The sequence below is a fragment of the Delphinapterus leucas genome, chromosome 7 (assembly GCF_059928025.1).
Source record: "Delphinapterus leucas isolate spDelLeu-1000000601 "Yukka" chromosome 7, BTC_Dleu_Yukka2, whole genome shotgun sequence".
NCBI lineage: Eukaryota > Metazoa > Chordata > Mammalia > Artiodactyla > Monodontidae > Delphinapterus > Delphinapterus leucas.
Window position 1 is genome coordinate 6,694,560 of NC_143135.1, and position 19,706 is coordinate 6,714,265.

General features: G+C 53.7%; 2 protein-coding genes and 1 non-coding gene across 5 annotated transcripts; 2 read left to right on the forward strand and 1 right to left on the reverse strand.

The window, feature by feature from the left end:
- Nucleotides 1-1,297: 1,297 nt before the first annotated feature.
- Nucleotides 1,298-1,404, forward strand: LOC115804147 (U6 spliceosomal RNA). Its single transcript, XR_004025000.1, has one exon. It is a non-coding gene; the product is annotated as a U6 spliceosomal RNA (small nuclear RNA).
- Nucleotides 1,405-9,632: 8,228 nt separating this feature from the next.
- DRAP1 (DR1 associated protein 1) lies at nt 9,633-16,285 on the reverse strand. Of its 2 annotated transcripts, none has more exons than XM_089914504.1 (7): nt 15,974-16,285; nt 15,657-15,729; nt 15,453-15,546; nt 15,040-15,159; nt 14,826-14,919; nt 14,520-14,608; nt 9,633-12,848 (listed from the first exon to the last, which is right to left on the reverse strand). In XM_089914504.1, the coding sequence occupies exons 1-7, from the start codon at nt 16,013-16,015 to the stop codon at nt 12,548-12,550; spliced, it is 813 nt and encodes a 270-aa protein (XP_089770630.1). In that variant the 5' UTR covers nt 16,016-16,285; the 3' UTR covers nt 9,633-12,547. The 2 variants fall into 2 exon arrangements, with proteins under 2 accessions (XP_089770630.1, XP_022447122.1); XM_022591414.3 differs by lacking the exon at nt 9,633-12,848 and adding an exon at nt 13,952-14,169 and having other exon boundaries at nt 15,974-16,270.
- A 135-nt stretch (nt 16,286-16,420) lies between these two features.
- Nucleotides 16,421-18,647, forward strand: C7H11orf68 (chromosome 7 C11orf68 homolog). 2 transcript variants are annotated; one of them, XM_022591416.3, is made up of 2 exons: nt 16,421-16,572; nt 17,244-18,647. In XM_022591416.3, exons 1-2 carry the CDS (start codon nt 16,421-16,423, stop codon nt 17,998-18,000), a joined length of 909 nt encoding a protein of 302 aa, XP_022447124.2. In that variant the 3' UTR covers nt 18,001-18,647. The 2 variants fall into 2 exon arrangements, with proteins under 2 accessions (XP_022447124.2, XP_022447125.1); XM_022591417.3 differs by lacking the exon at nt 16,421-16,572 and adding an exon at nt 16,634-16,959.
- Nucleotides 18,648-19,706: the final 1,059 nt, after the last annotated feature.

Sequence of the window (19,706 nt, forward strand, 5' to 3'; positions counted from 1 at the left end):
ACCTTTCCAGCCACACTCACTCCTCAAGTGAGCTCCTCCAGTCTGCTGGCCTTAAAAGCCATCTATCACCTTCCAGGTCTGCCCGAGTTTACATATCTCAGCACTGACCTCTCCCGCAAAGTCCAGACTCATATCCAACGGCCCATTCAACAACTCCACTTGGATGATGAATAAGCATATTGGTTAATTTGACATGTTGAAATTCAGACTTTCCATCTGCCCCATCTCAGTCAAGGCCACATCCATCCTTCCTGCTGCTCACACCAAAATTCTGGTGTCACTGTGGACTCCTCTCTTTCCTTCACAGTCCACACCCCAAGCACTAGCAAACCCTGCTGCTGCCGCCTTCAGAATACACACAGAATCCAGCCACTTCTCCCCTCCACCACCATTAGCACGCTCCCCCAAGCCTCCACCCCTTCTCATCCGGATCACTGCAGTAGCCCCTGCGCCCAGCTTCTGCTCTTGCCCCAAGCCTGTTCTCTACTCAGCAGCCAGAGTGATCCTGTTAAGACCGGAGCCTGTCCTGCCTTTGTTTAAAACCCTCCAATGGATTCCCACCCCCTCTCTTTTTGGCTGCGCCACAGTCTTGCGGGATCTTAGTTCAACCAGGGATGGAACCCAGGCCCCCTGCAGTGGAAACGCCGACTCCCAACCACTGGACTGCCAAGGAATTCCCGGGATCCCACCTCTTGAGGAGTAAAAGCCGAAGTCCTTACCATGGCCTACTAGGTCCTGTGTGATCCATCTGCCCCATCTACCTGCAGGTCCCACCACAAGCACCTGCTTCGGAACACGGGAGCCCTTGAACTATTGACTTATGCTTGGCCTTCAATGCCAAAAGAGACCTGAAACTGTGGACCTTTTTAATGTCTTGTGATTTTGCATGTGTGTGTGTGTGTAATTTCTCAACAAAAGTGACATCATACATTTTTGGTTAATAGTATATTATGCTTATCTTTCCATGTCAGTACATGCAGAGCTACCTCAGCCTTCACACTGGTTGTCACCATATGTCTGACATGTACTAAACTCATCTCCTCCTGTCAGACACGCACACAGCTTCTGCTAGCTTCCCTGGGACAGACATTGCAGCAGTGACATCCTTGGAAATGCGCCTTTGCACATGAGGTATTTCTGCAAGATAAGTTCCTTTAAGCAAACTTGTTGGCTGTCGGCAATTTAATTTTGATAACGCTTAATCACTGTCCCCAAATGCTCAATCAATATAGATTTCAATCCACAGTGTTTACACCCTCGCCAGCAAAACATAGTATAATTTAAAGAAATCTTTGCTGTGCTCACTTCAGCAGCACATATACTAAAATTGGAACGACACGGAGAAGATCAGCGTGGACCCTGTACAAGGATGACATGGAAATTTGTGAAGCGTACCATATTAAAAAAAAATCTTTGTTAATCTCATAGGTGAAAAAATACAAACTCGTTGTTATAACTTGCATTCTCTTCATTATTTGTGAGATTCGTATATTTTCCTATCTTTATGGGCCATTTGCGCTTCCTCTGTGAATTCCCTGTTCGCGTCCTTTGCACATTTCTCTTCTGGTCCTCGGGCACAGGGCGCTGAGTTGATTATGTTCCTTATTTCACAGTGTATGAGAATCACCAATGGATACAAGGTCAATCTCTTGTTCTGGTTTAGCATTTTTTCTCCTTTATCTTTGCTCTTCATTCCCATCTCACTTAAATGTGAATGGATCTGTGAAGTATCTAATATCATGTTTAGGCACCGGTGGTTTCAGTTTATGTAAATGTTCATGCTGTTGACCTCATTTTTGTTCCTTACTCTTCTCTCTGAACGCCACGTTTTGAGAAGCTGTCTGTTGTTTCTGACTGTTGCCTAAAGTTCTGTAGTTTGCTTCCATTACGCTTTACTATGCATTCCCCTGAGGTTGGATGCCAACGTTGCCCCCAACTCCTGTTTCCACACAGGACACTGCAGTCAACGCCCTGCTAGATGCCTCTTTGTACATCTGCACGAGAATTTCTGGGGCTTATTTACCAAGGATTGAGAGTGTGGGATCTTGAAACAAATGTATATCTCTTTTTCGATTGCTTGAAAAAGAAGTTGTACCAGTTTATATGCCTGCAAAAGCGATAAGGGGTTCTGTCGGCCCACACCCTCACCAAACATCAGTATTCACCTTATGAATTTTTACTCACCTGATGGTTATAAAAGGGTATCTCCCTGGAATAAACCATAATGGAAAAGAATACAAGAAAGAATGTATATATGGGACTTCCCTGGTGGTCTAGTGGTTAAGAATCTGCCTTCCAATGCAGGGGATGCGGGTTCAATCCCTGGTGGGGGAACTAAGATCTCACGTGCCATGGGGCAACTGAGCCTGTGCGCCACAACTAGAGAGAAGCCCGCGCGCCCTAACAACAGATCCTGCATGCTGCAACGAAGATTCTGTGTGCCACAACCGGGACTGATGCAGCCAAATAAATAAATAAATATATGTTTTAAAGTATATATGTGTATAACTGTGTCACTTTGCTGTACAGCAGAAATTAACACAACATTGTAAATCAACTACACTTCAATAAAAAAATAAATTTTAGTGACTTCCCTGGAGGTCCAGTGACTAAGATTCTGTACTCCCAATGCAGGGGGCACGGCTTCGATCCCTGGTCAGGGAACTAAGATTCCGCATGCCATGCGGTGCGGCCAAAAGAAAAATACATATATGTATATATAAAATGAACGAAAAAATAAATTTAAAAAAAAATGGTATCTCATTGTAATTTTAACTGAATTGTGCTGATTACTTCTTTGACCTCATCTTCATTAATTTTTTGCCTTTGGGCCAGTTCAGTTCAGTTCAGTGGTACTTGTTTCTGTTCATGGCCATTTCTCTATTGTGTTTCTTGGCTTTTTCTTATTAACTTGCAGGAGTTCTTCATTCACTAGGTTGCAACCAGCTATCTATTAACATTATCTCTGATGGCCTTTATGGAACAGAAATACTTAATTTTTTTTTTTTGTTTGTTTTGTTTTTGTTTTTTTTGCGGTACGCGGGCCTCTCCCGTTGCGGAGCACAGGCTCCGGACGCGCAGGCTCAGCGGCCATGGCTCACGGGCCCAGCCGCTCCGCGGCATGTGGCATCTTCCCGGACTGGGGCACAAACCCGCGTCCCCTGCATCGGTAGGCGGACTCTCAACCACTGCGCCACCAGGGAAGCCCGAAATACTTAATTTTGATGTGCTCAGATCCATAAATGTTTTGAATGAGGGTTTGCATTCTGGATGTCTTAAGAAGTCCTTTCCCTACCCCTAGGTGGGGCATTCTTTATTTTATGCTATTAGATCATAATTTAACATCTGTGTTCAGAGTGAAATGCTCTACACTTTTCCTTTTCTGATACTGTTCTTTTCTGGTTTGGGAGTCACCTGAGGAAGTGGGCAGCCTTTTCTCATTCTCTGTTTTCTGGAACAACTGGTATAAGATAAGGACCATCTCTCTGTTCCTTGAAAGTCTGGTGGGCTCCACTGAGACCCTTTGGCACTGGAGCCTTAGATTATAATCTTCTTTACTGGTTATTGATCTATTGAAGTTTTTGATAGTTTTGTACCAATTTTGGCGTTTCACACTTTTCTGAAAAGGCCTTCACTTTAAGTTTTTATTTTTGGTGACATACAATTATTTGTAACATTCTTTCTTTTTAAATTGGAGTATAGCTGCTTTACACTGCTGTGTCATTTTCTGTAATATTCTTTGATATTATGGCATTTTAAATTCTCTGGGGGCTCGGAAGTCGGGTCATGTGGCCCAGTGGCCACGGGAAGGTCTTGGGATTGGTCCTAAGCATGATGGAAAGTGTGAGGGGATGTTAGAAGACCCATTTTGTCACGCGAAACCCCCGGTCTACTTGAAGATTATAAAGGGTTGGGAGGGTGGATTCTGGAAGGAGAATTTTGTGATGAGATTGATTTAGAAAGGGAGTCCCAACACTCCCCTCAGGGACTAGGGCTGGGGTCTGCCTTCTAATCCCAAATCTGGGGAGAGGTGTTTCAAGAAAGCTGCCTGGAGAGCTTGAGATGGGCTCCCTGAAGTCGTGGCAGCCCAGTGGATCAAGGGTACAGGAGACTTCCAGAAAGGCTGCGGAGCCACGGTGGGAACTGGCCAGCACTGTGGAGAAACATGGCACAGAAAGTCACGACTTCATCTGAGGGCATAGAGACAAGTTTCCTTTGGAATTTTAGAGGGACATTGGGAGACAAATTATCCTTTATTATATCCCACGCATCTTGTATTGTCACAGTAGCCTCACAGTAGAAGATTTTGAGGGGAGGAAGTGATGGGGGCTGATTCAGGGCTTTTTTTTTTTTTTAAGTTTTTTTTGATGTGGACCATTTTTTTAAAAGTCTTTATTGAATTTGTTACAATATTGCTTCTGTTTTATGGGGGGGGTGTTGTTTGTTTGTTTTTGGCTGCGAGGCATGTGGGATCTTAGCTCCCTGACCAGGGTTCGAACCCACACCCCCTGCATTGGAAGGCAAAGTCTTAACCACTGAACCACCAGGGAAGTCCCTGATTTAGGTTGTTGTTGGTTTGTTTTTTTTCTTTGAGGCAAGGAGTAGTGGCTTTGTTCACAACGCCGGCAGACCGAGAAGATGGCGGGCTAGTGTGCCCAAAAAACCATCTTATCGGGGTCTGGATGCCAGTTTCTTTTATAGAACAGAGATGGGGAGCAAGTGAGGAAGTAAAGTAAAAAGGCTATTAGCTTTGCGTGGCTTGGCCAGCATCGGGGAGGGGACGTGTTAATTTCCTCTTTTCTGCAGTCATTCACAGGTGGGCAGTGGGCAGCATGGACGAATATCTCTCCCTCCTGGGGCCTCGATCTGTACACTGTGTAACTTTCTTTCCACAAGTGGAGACATCTGAGTTGTTCCCCCGATGAGAAATACTGCCTGTGTCCAGCATCATCTACGAAACTTCATCAGAGTTTCCACGAAGTCCCTACTGTGTCCCAGCCCCTGTCAGGGTCTGGTACAACCAAAGTGCTCAATAAATATTTGTTGCGTGAATGAACTAAATTCACCTCTCTCCCGGGCAGTGTTAGTCAAACTTATTTGCCCAGGATATATTCAAAAGACAAGCAAGGGGCTTCGCTGGTGGCGCAGTGGTTGAGAGTCCGCCTGCCGATGCAGGGGACACGGGTTCGTGCCCTGGTCCGGGAAGATCCCACATGCCGCGGAGTGGCTGAGCCCGTGAGCCATGGTCACTGAGCCTGCGCGTCCGGAGCCTGTGCTCCGCAACGGGAGAGGCCACAGCAGTGAGAGGCCCGCGTACGGCAAAAAAAAAAAAAAAAAAAAAAGTAGGAAACAACCCAAATGTCCATGGAGGGATGAATGAATCAACAAACTATGGTATATACATTAATAGACTAGTATTCAACCTTAAAAAGAAATTCTAACACATGCTACAACATGGATGAACCTTGAAGACTTTATGCTAAGTGAAATAAACCAGACACATACGGATAAACATTGTATGATTCCACTTATATGCGATGCCTAGAATAGTCGATGACATAGAGACAGGAAGTAGCACAGTGGTTACCAGGGGCTGTGGGAAGTGGGGAATGGGGAGTTGGTGTTCAATGAGAATAGAGTTTCAGTCTGGGATGATGAAATAAATTCTGGAGATGGAGAATGGTGATGGTTGCACAATGTGACGGTACTTAATGCCACTGAACTGTTCACTTAAAACTGGTTAAGGGAATTCCCTGGCGGTCCAGTGGTTAGGACTCCGCGCCTCCACTGGGTCAGGTACACGGGGACCAGGAACTGGGTTTGCTCACAGCCTAAGGCCAGCACCTAGCACAGCCTGGCACTAAGCAGGTGGTCAGCAGATCTCTATAAATATCTCTGTTAACAACGCTTTTATGAGGCCCATTTTATACTAAGGAAACTGAGGCACAGAGAGGTGGGGTTATCTGCTCAAAGCCACAAGGCTGGTAAGGGGTGGTGCTAGAACCAAAATACATACAAAGAGTATAGCCCAGAGCCCAGACTCCTTGGTGCGGGTGAGGGCTCTGCTCCCTGGAATATGGTAGGGAGGTGGATCCTGACGGGGAGATGGGACCAGGTAAGTGATGAAGTGGGGCCTTTGGAGGAGCAATGGAGGCCCCGGCCCCTACCTCATCCTCTGTCCCCCGCCCCGAAACTGTTTGGCTTCCCTGCTACTTCAGATGTAACTCCAGACAAAGGTGGTGCGCGGGGGTGGGGAACCCACAGACAGAAACAAAACTCAGAGAATTTAGGGGAAGGGGAAAGTAAAACCAACCCTGGGCACAGGGCAGGGGTGGGAGAGAATCAGTGGCTGGAAAAAAGGGCAGCACCCCAGCCCCTCACAGGAACAAGGAAGGGTGAGGACTCCAATGGCCAGGGTCCCCACATACCTGCTGGCTGCTACTTCCACACACTGGCCTCAATGGCACCCCCCACCCAAACTGGTTGTTTGCGCATTTGTTCATCGGAGCAGGTTGACCTTTTTCTTTTGTGCTCTTCTCCCCAGAGCCCAGAGCAGTGCCTAGCACAGAGTAGGTGCTCAGGAAATATTTGTCGAGTGAGTGAAGGAAGGAAATACCTATGACCCCAAGAGCACTGCAGGGCCACTGCTTACTTGTCCTTATAGGACACTGTCTAGGAGGATCAATTCGTTTGGCCCATTCTGAAGATGACAATTGACAATATTTTTTGGTTTTGCTTTAAACATGGCGTGCATAGACTTAGCTGTTCATCTCTTTGGTTTGAGCACTTCAGGCACCACCAGGGTCCTGAAAAGCCCTCCTTTAAAATGGACTTTGCTTGGGAATTCCTTGGCGGTTCAGTGGTTAGGACTCCGCACTTCCACTGCATGGGACACAGGTTCGACCCCTGGTCGGCGAACTAAGATCCTGCAAGCCGCGAGGCGTGGTCAAAATAAATACATTAATTAAATAAAATGGACTTTCCCTTTCAGCCCATCCCCAATCCCATTCTTGCTCCCCACAGCGCCCCACTCTTGTGTGTCTAGAGCATGTCCTTCCAGTCTGCCTTCCAGGCATTGATTTCCATCTGTGTCAATTACAGGCACCATTTATTGAGTGTTTACCATGCGCTAGGCACTGCGCTAAGCACTTTATATGTCACATCTCACTTATTCATCATACGTCCCTGAAAGAGGTGCTATTATGTTTTTAATATAATAAATTTATTTATTTTATTTTTGGCTGAGTTGGGTCTTTGTTGCTGCACGCGGGCTTTCTTTAGTTGCAGCGAGTAGGGGCTTCTCAATGCGGTGGCTTCTCTTGTTGCAGAGCACCGGTTCTAGGTGTGTGGGCTTCAGTAGTTGTGGCATGCGGGCTCAGTAGCTGTGGCTCACGGGCTCTAGAGCACAGGCTCAGCAGTTGTGGCCCACGGGCTTAGTTGCTCCGCAGCATGTGGGATCTTCGACCAGGGCTCAAACCCGTGTCCTCTACCTTGGCAGGCAGATTCTTAACCACTGCACTACCAGGGAAGCCCAAGAGGTGCTGTTATTGTCGCCACTTTACAGATGAGGAAACTGAAGCACAGAGAGCTTAAGTCACTGGCCCAAGGTCACAGAATAAATGGCAGAAATATATGGCATTGCTGTGCTTGTCTGTGTTTTGACTTTCCATAAAAACTGCTGTGCTATAGATCTTGTTCTGCATTTTTCTGTTTCTCTGATACGGTGAAGCTTTGTCCTTTGTCCACATTGCTACCTGCCATGCAGCACCCCAGTGACAGACAGCTTGGCAGCCTGTAATACTTCACCACTTCTAACCATGCCTAGGGCATGTCTTTCTCTTTGTGAGAGGTTTTACCCACGAGTGGAACTGCCAGAAGTCACTTAGCCATCATACTGACCTTTCAAACACGCCAGAAGCACCTGACTTCTGTGTACCCACCTCCCCACCAGCCATCAGTTTTATCTTTCTTCCTTTTTTTTTTTTTTGGCGCTTGTGGGATCTTAGTTCGCCGACCAGGGATTGGCCCCGGCATTGGAAGCGTGGAGTCCTAACCACTGGACTGCCAGGGAATTCCCTTATCTGACTTTCTGTTCTTGCCAATCTGACGGGTCTCATGTGAGATCCTGTGTTTTCCTTTGTAGCTTTCTGATTACTGGGGTGGGTGCAGAAATCTTAGCGCTTATTCCATTTCTAAAAATAACATTTGAACACACACAAGCACACAAAATAGGAAGGACATGATTTCAGAATAAAGAAAGCTCACTCTGGTGATGGGAGGTGAGTGTCGCCCAGGTCCTGCCCCACTCCCCAGCTACAAGGAGCCCCCTGAGAGAGTCCAGAGCTACCTGCCACTCTCACCAAACACTCTGCCAAGGAGAGGAGGGACCAGGACCCTGGTGGAGCACCTGGATCACAGGTGTCACTCCCTTGCTGCAGTTCCTATAGCCTAGAAGAGTGGGAACTCGGTCCCATCCACGTCCTGGAGACAAGCTTACCACACCCGAGAAGGAATGGGGGGACCTCAGAACTCCACCTCCCCACACTCTGGACCCCTAGGCAGGCTGGTGTACAAGTCCCTGCCCGTCTCTGTGCCAATGAGCAAACTCGGGGCACTCGTCCCACTTCCTGAGCCTCAGTCTCCTCCTCTGTAAAATGGGAGGTGATGGGAACACCTCTCCCAGACAGTGGACTCAGATACAAAGCTGGGTTGTGCTGCACTCAGATACGCAGCGCTGCAGATCAGTCCGCCAGGCCAGTGCGCGGTGGGTGAGGCCACTCCCACCCCTTCTCTCTCCCTCCTTCCCCCTCACCTCCTCCTCCAGCCCCTGGGGCCTCCAGGTGTGGCAGCCCCGGGGTGGGGGGGGCAGGTGTCGGGGAGGAGCCCACACCACTACCTTCTCTCCCTCCACGAAGCTTCTGGGACCCTGAGGGGCTGTCAATGCCAGAAGGACACCCCTCAGCCAAGGTGGGCTGAGTACAGGGCTGGTGCCTCCTGAATCTGGGTCCCGGGTGGTGGATGAGGAAGTGGGAGCTGGGGGAGACCATAGGGAAAGCTGAGCGGATCAAATCTCAATTCTGGCCTTTGCTCTCACTGTCCCCTCTGCTCTTTCCCCACCGATAGCCTGTGGCCTGCACACTCCTCACTTAATAGGGCTTTCTACTGAAATGTCACCTTATCAGTCTCCCCCGAACGCTGCATAGAATGGCTGGGGCCACCCGTCCTATCCTGCCTGGGATTCCCCACTCCTTTATTATGCTTCCTTTTCCCCAGTACACGTTATTGCCATCTGACATACTATTTATCTTCTTTATTGTCTGTCTCTCTCCATCAGAAACGAACTCCAAGAAACGCTTTCTTCGTGTAATCACCACTACCTAGAATAGTATCTGGTGTGCAGTAGGTTCTCAATGGACATGTAGGTAAGTAAAGTTTTTATGTTGTGTCATAAAGGTGTGTGTATCGCTAAGGGTGCAGCTCAGTATATTTTTATATATAACCATCACCCAGTTCAAGCTATGGAACATTTCCAGGAGGCTTCCCAGTGACCCCCCCCATCAGCCCCCAGCCCAAGGTAATCGTTATACTGACTTCCATCACCATCGGTTAGTTTCACCTGTCCCTGAACTTTATTTAAATGAATTACGTCATAGCGTGCACTCACTCTTTTGTTAGGTTTCTTTTGCACAATGTAACGTCTACAAGATTCGCCCTGATACTGCGTGTCACAGTGGTTTGTTCTTTTGTGTTTCTGTTTTATTATATATTATCCTATCATTTATTTATTCATGCTCTTGTTGATAGGATTTGGACTGTTTCCAATTGGGGGTCATGAACATTCTTGTACGTGTCTTTTGGTGGTCGTATGCCTAGGAGTGGCATCGCCGTGTCACACGGAAGCGTATGTTGATAGACTCGATGAGAATCTGCAAAAGCGTTCTCTTCCTTCTTTCTTTTTAAATTTATTCATTTGGTTGCGTAGGGTCTTAATTGCGGCAGGAGGGCTCCTTAGTCGTGGCATGCAAACTCTTAGTTGCGGCATGCATGTGGGATCTAGTTCCCTGACCAGGGATCGAACCCGGGGCCCCCTGCATTGGGAGTGTGAAGTCTTATCCACCACGCCACCAGGAAAGTCCCTTTTTTTTCCCTCCAAACCGTTTTCTAAGGTGGTTGCACCCACTGCCATTCACCCCAGCAGTGTGAGTTCTGGTGTCGCCACCTCTACCCTAGCATAGGTGGTATCAGATTTTATTTATTTAATAAAAGAGCTTTTTGTTTATTTATCTAATTTATTTATCTTTGTTCCCCACCCAGGGATTGAACCCGGGCCCGCAGCAGTGAGAGCGTGGAATCCTAACCATTGGAGCACCAGGGAATTCCCAGACTTCTTAGTTTCTGTCTTCTGGTGGGTGACTGGTAACTCATTTCCCTGCTGGGTGATGATGTTGGGTGCTTAATAAACGTTTGTTGAATGGATCCTTAAATGGGCTGTGGAGGGGGGGCTTTCCACTTGGCAGGGAGAGGTGGGTCTGTACTCTTCACATGAAGGTCACAGCTGCTCCCTCTTTCACACACTGGTCACACTTACACCCTGGGGCACAGTCAATGCCGGGCTGAGGCATTCAGGCTCAAGGCTCCCCAGTGGACAGACAATAAAGAGTGACAATCATCTGGTTCCCAGGAAGAGCTCTGCAGATGGGGTGCTGACAGGCTGCCCCCTCCCTGTGCCCAGTGGTACCCAGAGGGCAGGGCAGAGCCATCTTTTCCCATTCCCAGGAGGCACCCAGAGGCCAGGCCCAGCCAGAAGCACTGTCTCCCTGGGGCCCCTGCCCTCTGCCTCAGAAGGCCACACTCCTAACACTCGTCAAAGGCTGGGTAAGGCCCTTCCCAATGGCCCATGAGGTCCTGCGGCAGAAGCTGGCTGGTCACCCAGGTTGGCTAAGACCACCTTCCCCAGCCTCCCTCGGGTGGGACCCTGTGACAGGTCCAGTGGGAAAGTAAACAGAGGCAATGGGACCACTTCCAGCCCTGGCCCAGGAAAACCTCCGCGGGCTGAGACTCCCCGTTCCGCAGTGACTTTGAAAGCCATGAGTTGAGGGTGGTGGGGCCACAAGATGGAAGGAGCCTGGGCCCAGAAGTCCCTCTTGGAGAAGCACGGCCCACTGAGCAGAGAAAACCTGTTATGAACCTTACATGGGCAAGAAATACATTTCTACTGTATTTCAACCTACACATATTGAGTTTGTTACATTAACCCTTTACTCTAACTAATAGGTATAACTCGTACATAGAGTTTAGTACATATAACTAACACAGGTAATAACTAGGCCCCGTTTTACAGATGAGAGAACTGAGACAGAGAAGCTGAGAACTCGTTCAAGGTTAATAAGTGGAGAAGCCAGGATCTGAATCTGGGACTAATGAGGTTCTACTCATAAGCACCCTGTCAAGGCTGAGTCAACGGGCTGAGGACGCAGAGACCCAGGGCAGCGGCTCCTGGGCGTCTCACCCCCACCTGCACCTCCTGGATGAAGGGAGGCTGCTCCCTGCACCCTTGCCTCCTCGCCTTCCCCAGCCATCGCCCACCCTCTCCGTGCAAAATCTCACCTTTTGGACAGATCCCAGCAACGGGCTCCCAGGGTCTCTTTGTCTCCCACCCACGTGCCTTGCATGGCTCGGCAGGCCTTCGGCTCCGTGGACCCCAGGAGCTCACCCTCCCTGGGACTGTGTCCAACTTGCTGCTGGAGAAAACCGCTTGCTCCCTCTCCGGGGCCAACAGGAAGCACCTCCCATTCACAGTCCTTGCCAGCCAGAGCTCTCTTAGTTACGAGTAACAGAAAGCCAGCTGGCTTCTAGGGAGAAAAAATTTTTTATTGGCTCACGTGACTAGGAAGTCCAAGGTATACAGGCATCAGGGTCCAGGTTATCAGATGTTACCAGAAGATGGTGCCTTTGAGCCTCCTGGCACTGCTGTGCTGGCTCTGTGCTCGGTCAAAATCACCCTTTGGGGTGGGAAGCAGCTTTCAGCACCCACCAGCCTCCATTCCGCCAGCCTTGCTACCCCAATGTGGCCACTGTCATCCTCACCTGGACTCCTGAGAGGGTTCCCTGCTGCCACCAGAGCCACGGGGAAGCCAGCGGCGATCTTGTCAAAACCCTTTCCCAAGGGTCCCACCTAAAGTCCCAGGGCTCAGGTGTGTTGCCCACTGGGGTCATGACACTGCCTATGTACTCACGGCGGTCAGGGCCTGTTTGATTGGCCAGGCTGGCGGTTCCCATGCCTCAACCCCACGGAGTGCAGTCAGCTGCACACGCCACAGGCTGAGTAGGGATGTTTCCCCAAAAGGAACCGGGGGCTTTCCTTTCTTACACCTAGAGCAGGAGTAGATGAGAAGCAGACAAGACCCATGTGCCCTCAGGCTCCAGCTGCCCTGGGCCCACCCAGGCCTGCCACGGTGCCTCCCACTTCACAAAGAAGTCATACGCCATCAGATAAAAACCGAATACCTCAGTCCCCCACCAAAACCTACTCAACCCCTCTCCCCACTTAGGCTGGGGTTGGCTTTGGGCAACCCCACCTCACTCCATCAGTCCCCCCTCCCATCCCTTCAGCCCCTTCAGTCTGCATTTCTGCCATCTTAAAAAATAACCCCCCCGGGGCTTCCCTGGTGGCGCAGTGGTTGTGAGTCCGCCTGCCAATGCAGGGGACACGGGTTCGTGCCCCGGTCCGGGAAGATCCCGCATGCCGCGGAGCGGCTGGGTCCGTGAGCCATGGCTGCTGGGCCTGCGCATCCCGAGCCTGTGCTCCGCAGCGGGAGAGGCCGCAACGGTGAGAGGCCCGCATACTGCTAAAAAATAAAATTAAAATAAATAAATAAACCCCAATTCCTCCGTCCTCACTCTGAGCCACTGCCCTCTCCCACCTCCCCTCCACGGTTCTTAGTGTTGCTTCCACTCGCCTCCAAGTTTCTCACCTCGCTGTCCCGTCCACAACTCCCAAGCCACTGAGGCATCCGACAGCTGAGTTCTCCCTCCTCCCAGATGCCCCTGGGTGGGCACCGCAGTGGCTCCTGGGGGGCCCTTGGGCTGGCTGCTCTTCAGTCTATTTTGGTGGTCTGCCCTAGCCCTCCCCTCTCCCCGACGCTCAAGGTTCACACACCTGTCTCTAGCCCCCTACGTCCAAGCGCCCGCTCCACTCCTCTCCTCAGTGGTCTCACAGGCACCCCAAACCCATCACAGCCAAACTCGAGATCTTGCTAACCCTCTTCTTCCTATTCTCCCCCAGCACCACCCAAAGAAACCTGAGAGTCCTTGAGGATCCCCTGCCCCTGATGCAGTCAGTCATCAGCGTCCAGGATTCCCGACAGCACGCCATGCCTCCCCGCCCGCCTCACCAAGCCACAGCTCCCTGAAGACACACATCTGCCTCGCGCCCGCAGCTCCAGGGTCTGCTCAGGGTCACAGCCTGCTCGCTCACAAGCCAGCCTTCAAGGCCGCCACAACCCCACGTACCTCTGCTCTCACTGCCCCTCCCCACACGCCCTGCAAGGCAACTGGCCCAAGCTCTTGTTTACAAGACTGTTGCCGTTTCCTGTCCCGTCTGTCCCTTTGCAGCAGCCCAGAGTGAGCAGAATGGTCTCCATTAGACAGACAAGAAGAGGCCACTCACAGAAGGGCAGAAACCTGCCCAGGCTCACACAGCACAATGAGACAGGTTGTCTCCCAGCATGACCGGCACCAGCTGGCTCAGGCCCTCCGCCACTCTGATCCGCCTTCCTTCCATCAGCCCCCGGGTCCTGCTCTGGCAGAACCGTGGCCTCCGGCCTCTCCCTTCAGTCAGCTGCTGTCCAGACCACCACGGCTCCTGGCCCCAGCTCAGCGTGGGGAAGGAGGTGGATGGACGGGAAGGAGGCCACAAAGCGCTGGACACAAGCTGGGACAGACACTGGTGTTCCCTTTTATTATTGTTTTATTAATAAATTTAAGAACAGCTCTAACTTCTCTCTCCCCCCAGAGCAACTAAAACCAACTAAAAGGGGGTGGGGCCTGGGGGGCAGAGGGCGCTAGGAGTCATAGTCCTCTTCATCCCCTGCGTCAGGCGCCGAGGGGCCTGGGGGTGCTGGGGGCAGAGGCAGAGTCGAGGTGAAGGGCATGAAGGGTGTCGGGGGGCTGCAGGGCAGAAAGCAGGAAAGGAAGATCAGGACACTCTCCGGTGCAGATTCCTGCCCACTCAGCCCCACCCGGTCCTCCACACAGGCAGCCCTGGAGCCCAGTGCCCTCTGCACCAACACGGAGCCAAGCCGAGAGAGGGGAAGGATCCAGGGCAGGTCACACAGCCTCACCCAGGGAGAGGGGACCTTCTGAGAGCACAGTATTCAGCCTTTAAGGTCTCCTCAGTTCCTCCCCTCCTATCCTTGAAATTTGCTACAACCAACAGAACCAAGTGGCCAGGGAGGCCAGGAGGGACAAGTCAGCCTTGGGGTCGGCTAGCCCTCTCTTGGTGCCACTGAGCTGCTTACCTCTGAAAGTGGACAGCAGGGTGGCTGGCCTGGGGTGGGGCCTGTGGTGTCTCCTCTTCGCCGTCAGTATCTGTATCCTCAGACTCATCCTGCGAACAAGGCAGGAATGAGAAATGACCAGAAAGGCAGGGGCTCATCACTGGAAAGCAGAAATAGGAGATGGACCTCCGCAGCCCCAATTTACAAGCAACCAAACCAAAACGAAAAGGTCACAGGTGAGGTTGGGACCAGGCCTCCAGCCAGCTTGGCCTGGCCGGATGCAAGGCTGCCCTGCGGGGCAGGACAGAGGGCTGGGGCCGCACTCACCTCCTGCTCCGAGTCCGTGCCCGACAGCTTCTTGTCCTTGCCCTTGCTTCCCATCCCACCATTCTTCCGGTTGCTGCTCCCTGGCTTCCGGCCCCTTCAGGAAGGTATAGTGCATCTGCCCAGAGGTCTCTCCCCTCCTTTGCCACCCGCCAGCCACCCCCAACCCCAGGGGCCTTGGCCTTCCCCACCTGGACACTGGACCCTGGCTCCCCACCTGCGGGGACCCTTGTCCCCATCCATGTGGTTTTCTTCCCCGTCCCCCTGCATGTCAGGCACAGATGCCACCAGGTCCTTCAAGAAGTCAAACTGCTGCTCCAGCTCAATGCACTGCTTCCTGGAAGAGGTGGGGAGGGGATGGCACTCAGGTGGAGCACAGCCATCTGCGCCCTCAGCAAGGGGCTCTCTGGATGTCAGGGGAATGGAGCCTGGAAAATTTCAATCCCAACCATCCCCCCCTTTGCTAGAACACTCAACCCCTCCTCCCAAGTTCAAACCCACTAGTCTTTGAGGCCTTGCTGATCTCCCAGCACCTCCTACCTCCCGCACTATCAGGGCACAGCCTCTCCTAAGCGTGTGAACTCCTGGAAGAGGACCCCAACCGGGCCCTCCCAGAGCAGAGCCACTCACAGGTGGGACGTGGTCATGGTCTTGGCGTTTCGGGACTGGGTCACTTGGCAGGCCTTCTTCAACAGTGACTCCAGGAAAAGCTCGAGCGCCCGAGCTCAGGGGGGGTCAAGGAGAACGCCGGGTGGTGTCCCAGCCCACACAAAGCGACCCCGGGCTGCCGGCCTCCCCCACCTCCCTCAACCCGACCAGCCCCCAACAGGATACAGATGATGACAGGCACAGCCGCCGCCACCTTCCCAATCTCTTCATCCGTCTGCATGATCTTCTTGATCCGTGCCTGGGGAGGGGGTAGAGAGCTCGGACCCCGTCGCCTCCGTCCCGGAAAGGGTGCTTAAGTGGGGGGAGAGAAAGGGAGCATCCCAGGAGAAAGGGGGCGGGGGGCACCGACGCTGAGAGGGCACGGAAGGGGGCGGGGCGTCCGGGCCCCCGAACATCGCGATGCGCCCTCCTCCCTAGCCGGGCCAGGGCCGGAGCCTCCCGAGAGCCCGGCCCGCTCCTCCGGGGCCTGGCCACGTGCTCACCGGCGGGAACCGCGCGTTGTACTTCTTCTTCTTGCTCGGCATCTCGGGGCCTCTCTCGCCGCGCCGGGCCCAGCGCCGCCGCCCGCAGCCTCCCGGCCCCCGGGCCTGCTCGTCGCCCGCCCGCCGCGGTTCCCCCGGGTCCTGGTGCCGCCCGCTCCGCCCCCCGCCGCTGCCCACAGGGTCCTAGCGCCGCCGGTCACGACACCGCCGCAGGGCCCGAGCGCCCTCGCCTTAGAGCCTCCCAGGCGGTGCGCGTCTGTCGCGGACTGGACCGCCACTCCCGCTCGCCCCCAAGGCCAGAAGAGAGAGCGTTAGCCCCGCCCCTCCTCGCGTTCCCTGACTGCCCCGCTCCCTACTGCCCCGCCCCTACTGCCCCGCCCCTTCCCCCGGCCCCTCCCTGTGCTGCGCCTGTCTATAAAGTTGTTGTTGAAGCGGCGGGGCGCTAAGATGGCGGCGGCGGCGGCGGCAGCCGTGGCGGGGGCGGGGCGCGGCGGCGGCGGCGGCGGCGGCGGCGGCGGCGGCGGCGGCGGCGCAGAGCCACGGCAGGAGCGGAGCCGGGCCCGGGGCTGGGCCGGCGCCGAGCGCAGCGAAGGCCGGAGGTGACCCCGGGCGGCGGGAAGGGGTAGGGCGGGAAGGGGGCGCAGCTAGGGCCGTGGGCGCTAATGGCGGCGGGCGCGGCGGGGCGGGAGGCTGGTCCTCCTGCAGTTTCTATCGACCGTGGGTTCGAGTCCGGACACCGCCCCGTTGGCCTCGGATCGGTCACTGCCGTCTCTGGCCTCAGTGTCCTCGTCGTTAAATGGGCTGGATAACGCCCACCTGGAGGCCTGGCGCCATGGGGCCTGCCGCGGTGCTGCGCGAACGTGTGCTTTGCCTCCCTCCATTAACTCCCGGCGCCCGGGAAAGCTGCCATCCTCTGGCAGGGCCGGGAGGTTCCCACGCCTGAATTCACATTTCGGCCCTGTCACTCACTGCAGGTGTGACCTTGGGTGAGTCTAGTCTCTCTGAGTTTCGGTTTCCTCGTCTGTAGGTCAGGGAGAGTAGTAATAACATTAACAACATCTACACAGCTTTTGTTCCACTTCAGGCATTTAATTCTCTACAGCTGTTTGAGACAGGAACAGTTGTTATCCATTGTAAAGATGAGGCAACTGAGGCACAGCGACATTAAGTTTTGCCCAAGGCCACATAGTTAATTCAGTGTCTGGCGCCCACTAGGGCCCAGCAAGTTGGGTCTGTCGTGGACCTGCCCTAACTCAGTTCCCTACGGCAGGATGGAACCAGGTGAGGAGCTGGAGGACGAGGACTCTCCAGGTGGTCGTGAAGATGGCTTCACTGCTGAGCACCTGGCTGCAGAGGCCATGGCAGCTGACATGGACCCCTGGCTGGTGTTTGATGCCCGCACCACACCTGCCACAGAGCTGGATGCCTGGTTGGCCAAGTACCCACCATCCCAAGTTACCCGCTACGGGGACCCTGGCTCGCCCAACTCTGAGCCCGTGGGCTGGATTGCAGCATACGGGCAGGGCTACGTCCCCAACTCGGGTGATGTGCAGGGCCTGCAGGTAGCCTGGGAGGCTCTGCAGACCAGCGGGCGGCCCATCACGCCAGGTACCCTGCGCCAGCTGGCCATCACCCACCAGGTGCTCTCTGGCAAATGGCTGATACACCTGGCACCTGGCTTCAAGCTGGACCACGCCTGGGCTGGCATTGCTCGAGCCGTGGTCGAGGGCCGGCTTCAGGTGGCCAAGGTGAGCCCACGGGCCAAGGAGGGTGGGCGGCAGGTCATCTGTGTTTATACAGACGACTTCACGGACCGCTTGGGTGTACTGGAAGCAGATGCAGCCATCCGTGCAGCAGGCGTTAAGTGTCTGCTCACCTACAAACCTGACGTCTACACCTACCTGGGCATCTACCGGGCCAACCGCTGGCACCTCTGCCCCACTCTCTATGAGAGCCGTTTCCAGCTTGGGGGCAGCGCCCGTGGTTCCCGTGTGCTGGACCGTGCCAACAATGTGGAACTGACCTAGTGGGGCCAAATGGGGGAGACCACCCTCTGCCGCCCCTGCTAGGGATGGATCCTCCTGTCTGTCTTCCCCCTCCTTGTCCCAAGGAGGCTGAGCGTCCCCAGCTCTGAGGACTGGGTCACTCGGGAACTGCCTGCATCTACGAACCCTTTGAACTTCTGTCCTGTGTTCAGGGCTGACTCAAGTCCCCACTGGCTGGAGGCTCTGCTTCCCTGAGTGCCAGACCTTCAGCCTCTCTCTTCGCTGCTGCGCCCCTTGGTCACCCAGGACTACAGGCTGGGCGCGGACATCAGCAGGAGAGCCTTCCTTGGCCACACCCTCAATTCTGGCTGTACCTCCCCCTCCTCCTGCATCCTCCCCTTCTCTTCCTCCCTCACAGGAAAGAAAACCTAGTGCTTCCAGTCCCTCTCCTTAGGGCCTTCACAGTCCAGCGGGCAGAGGCCCTGCAGGCCTGAGCATGCCATTTTGTTGGGGGTGGGTGGGTGATTGTTCCACTCAGCTCCTGGCAGAGACAGGGGCTGCCAGGGCCATGGATACGGGGCCTGCCCCTCCCTGCCATCTCATAGCCCACACCACCTTCCTCCTTTCTTCGGCTACCTTGTCACATGCCTTCTCCTGGCATTTCAATAAAACCCAGCTTGGGTCTGTGTCTTGAGTGTTTTTGAAGACACTGTGTTGGTGGTTACCTGCTTTGGTTGCTGGAGAGAGGCAGGGCCAGGAGAGTCTGCCCCTCTGTTCTGACTGGGCCCCCCCAACTGCCTCCAGTAGTAAGATATGCCTCACAGCCAAGGCTGGGAACCTCTCTGAGAGCCTCTGCAAAGCCGGCCCTGTTTCCCCTCCATCCCAAGAATCAGAATCAGTTTCTCAGTGACTTCCCATAAATTCAAAGATTTGGCCCAGCAAAGTCTGAGGGGCTACTGCTAGCTCAGAGGGTATATTTGTGCCCACTAGAGAAAGGTACCTCCTTGGTCCTGGCAGTTCTAGGCCAGGGCACATGGTCTGGTGAACAGAGGATGGGTTGGGTTTCAGCCGCCTAGGCTGGATATCTTTGTGCAGTGAACAACCTGCACAACCTCAGGGAGCCTTGGAAGTCCTCCCATTTCTACTCACCTCTCCCGCCTCCCTGACCATCACAGAGGCCACCGGACTGTTTGCACATCACTTCCATATGGATTATTTAATTCTCGCAACCTAACAGGAGAAGATTTGGGCCCAATTTATGGTCAAGAAAATTGAGGCCAAGAGGGGAGAGAGATGATCCCTCAGGGTCATGCAGTGAGTTGGGCAGAGTTGAGACTTGCACCCCGGTTCTCCTCAGGCAGAGTGGCGTCCCTGGCCTCACCTGCAGTTAGCTTTTTGCAACCCAGCAGGCACATTCACTCAACATGACCTCCCTGGGCCATAAGGCTCAGCTGAGGCTGCTATAGCTTCTGGGAGCTTGGCTCCATAGGCCCCAGCCCCGGCCCTGGCCCTGGGCTTGGCTGGCGGCTCCTGGCAGGGAGCCCCTTGGGACGCTGCTCTCGTGCAGTGCTGGAGCTGACTCAGCCTCCAGCAGCCTCATCAAATTGGAATTTGGAGCAGGGGAGCGGAGATGCCACCAGGCTGACTGGGTGGAAGTAGGTGAGTCATAAGATGTTGGCTCGGCCCCCTCCCCAGCCTCCTCCGCACCCGGGGCTGAGTCCCCTTCAGCCCAGCCCTGGGAAGTTCCC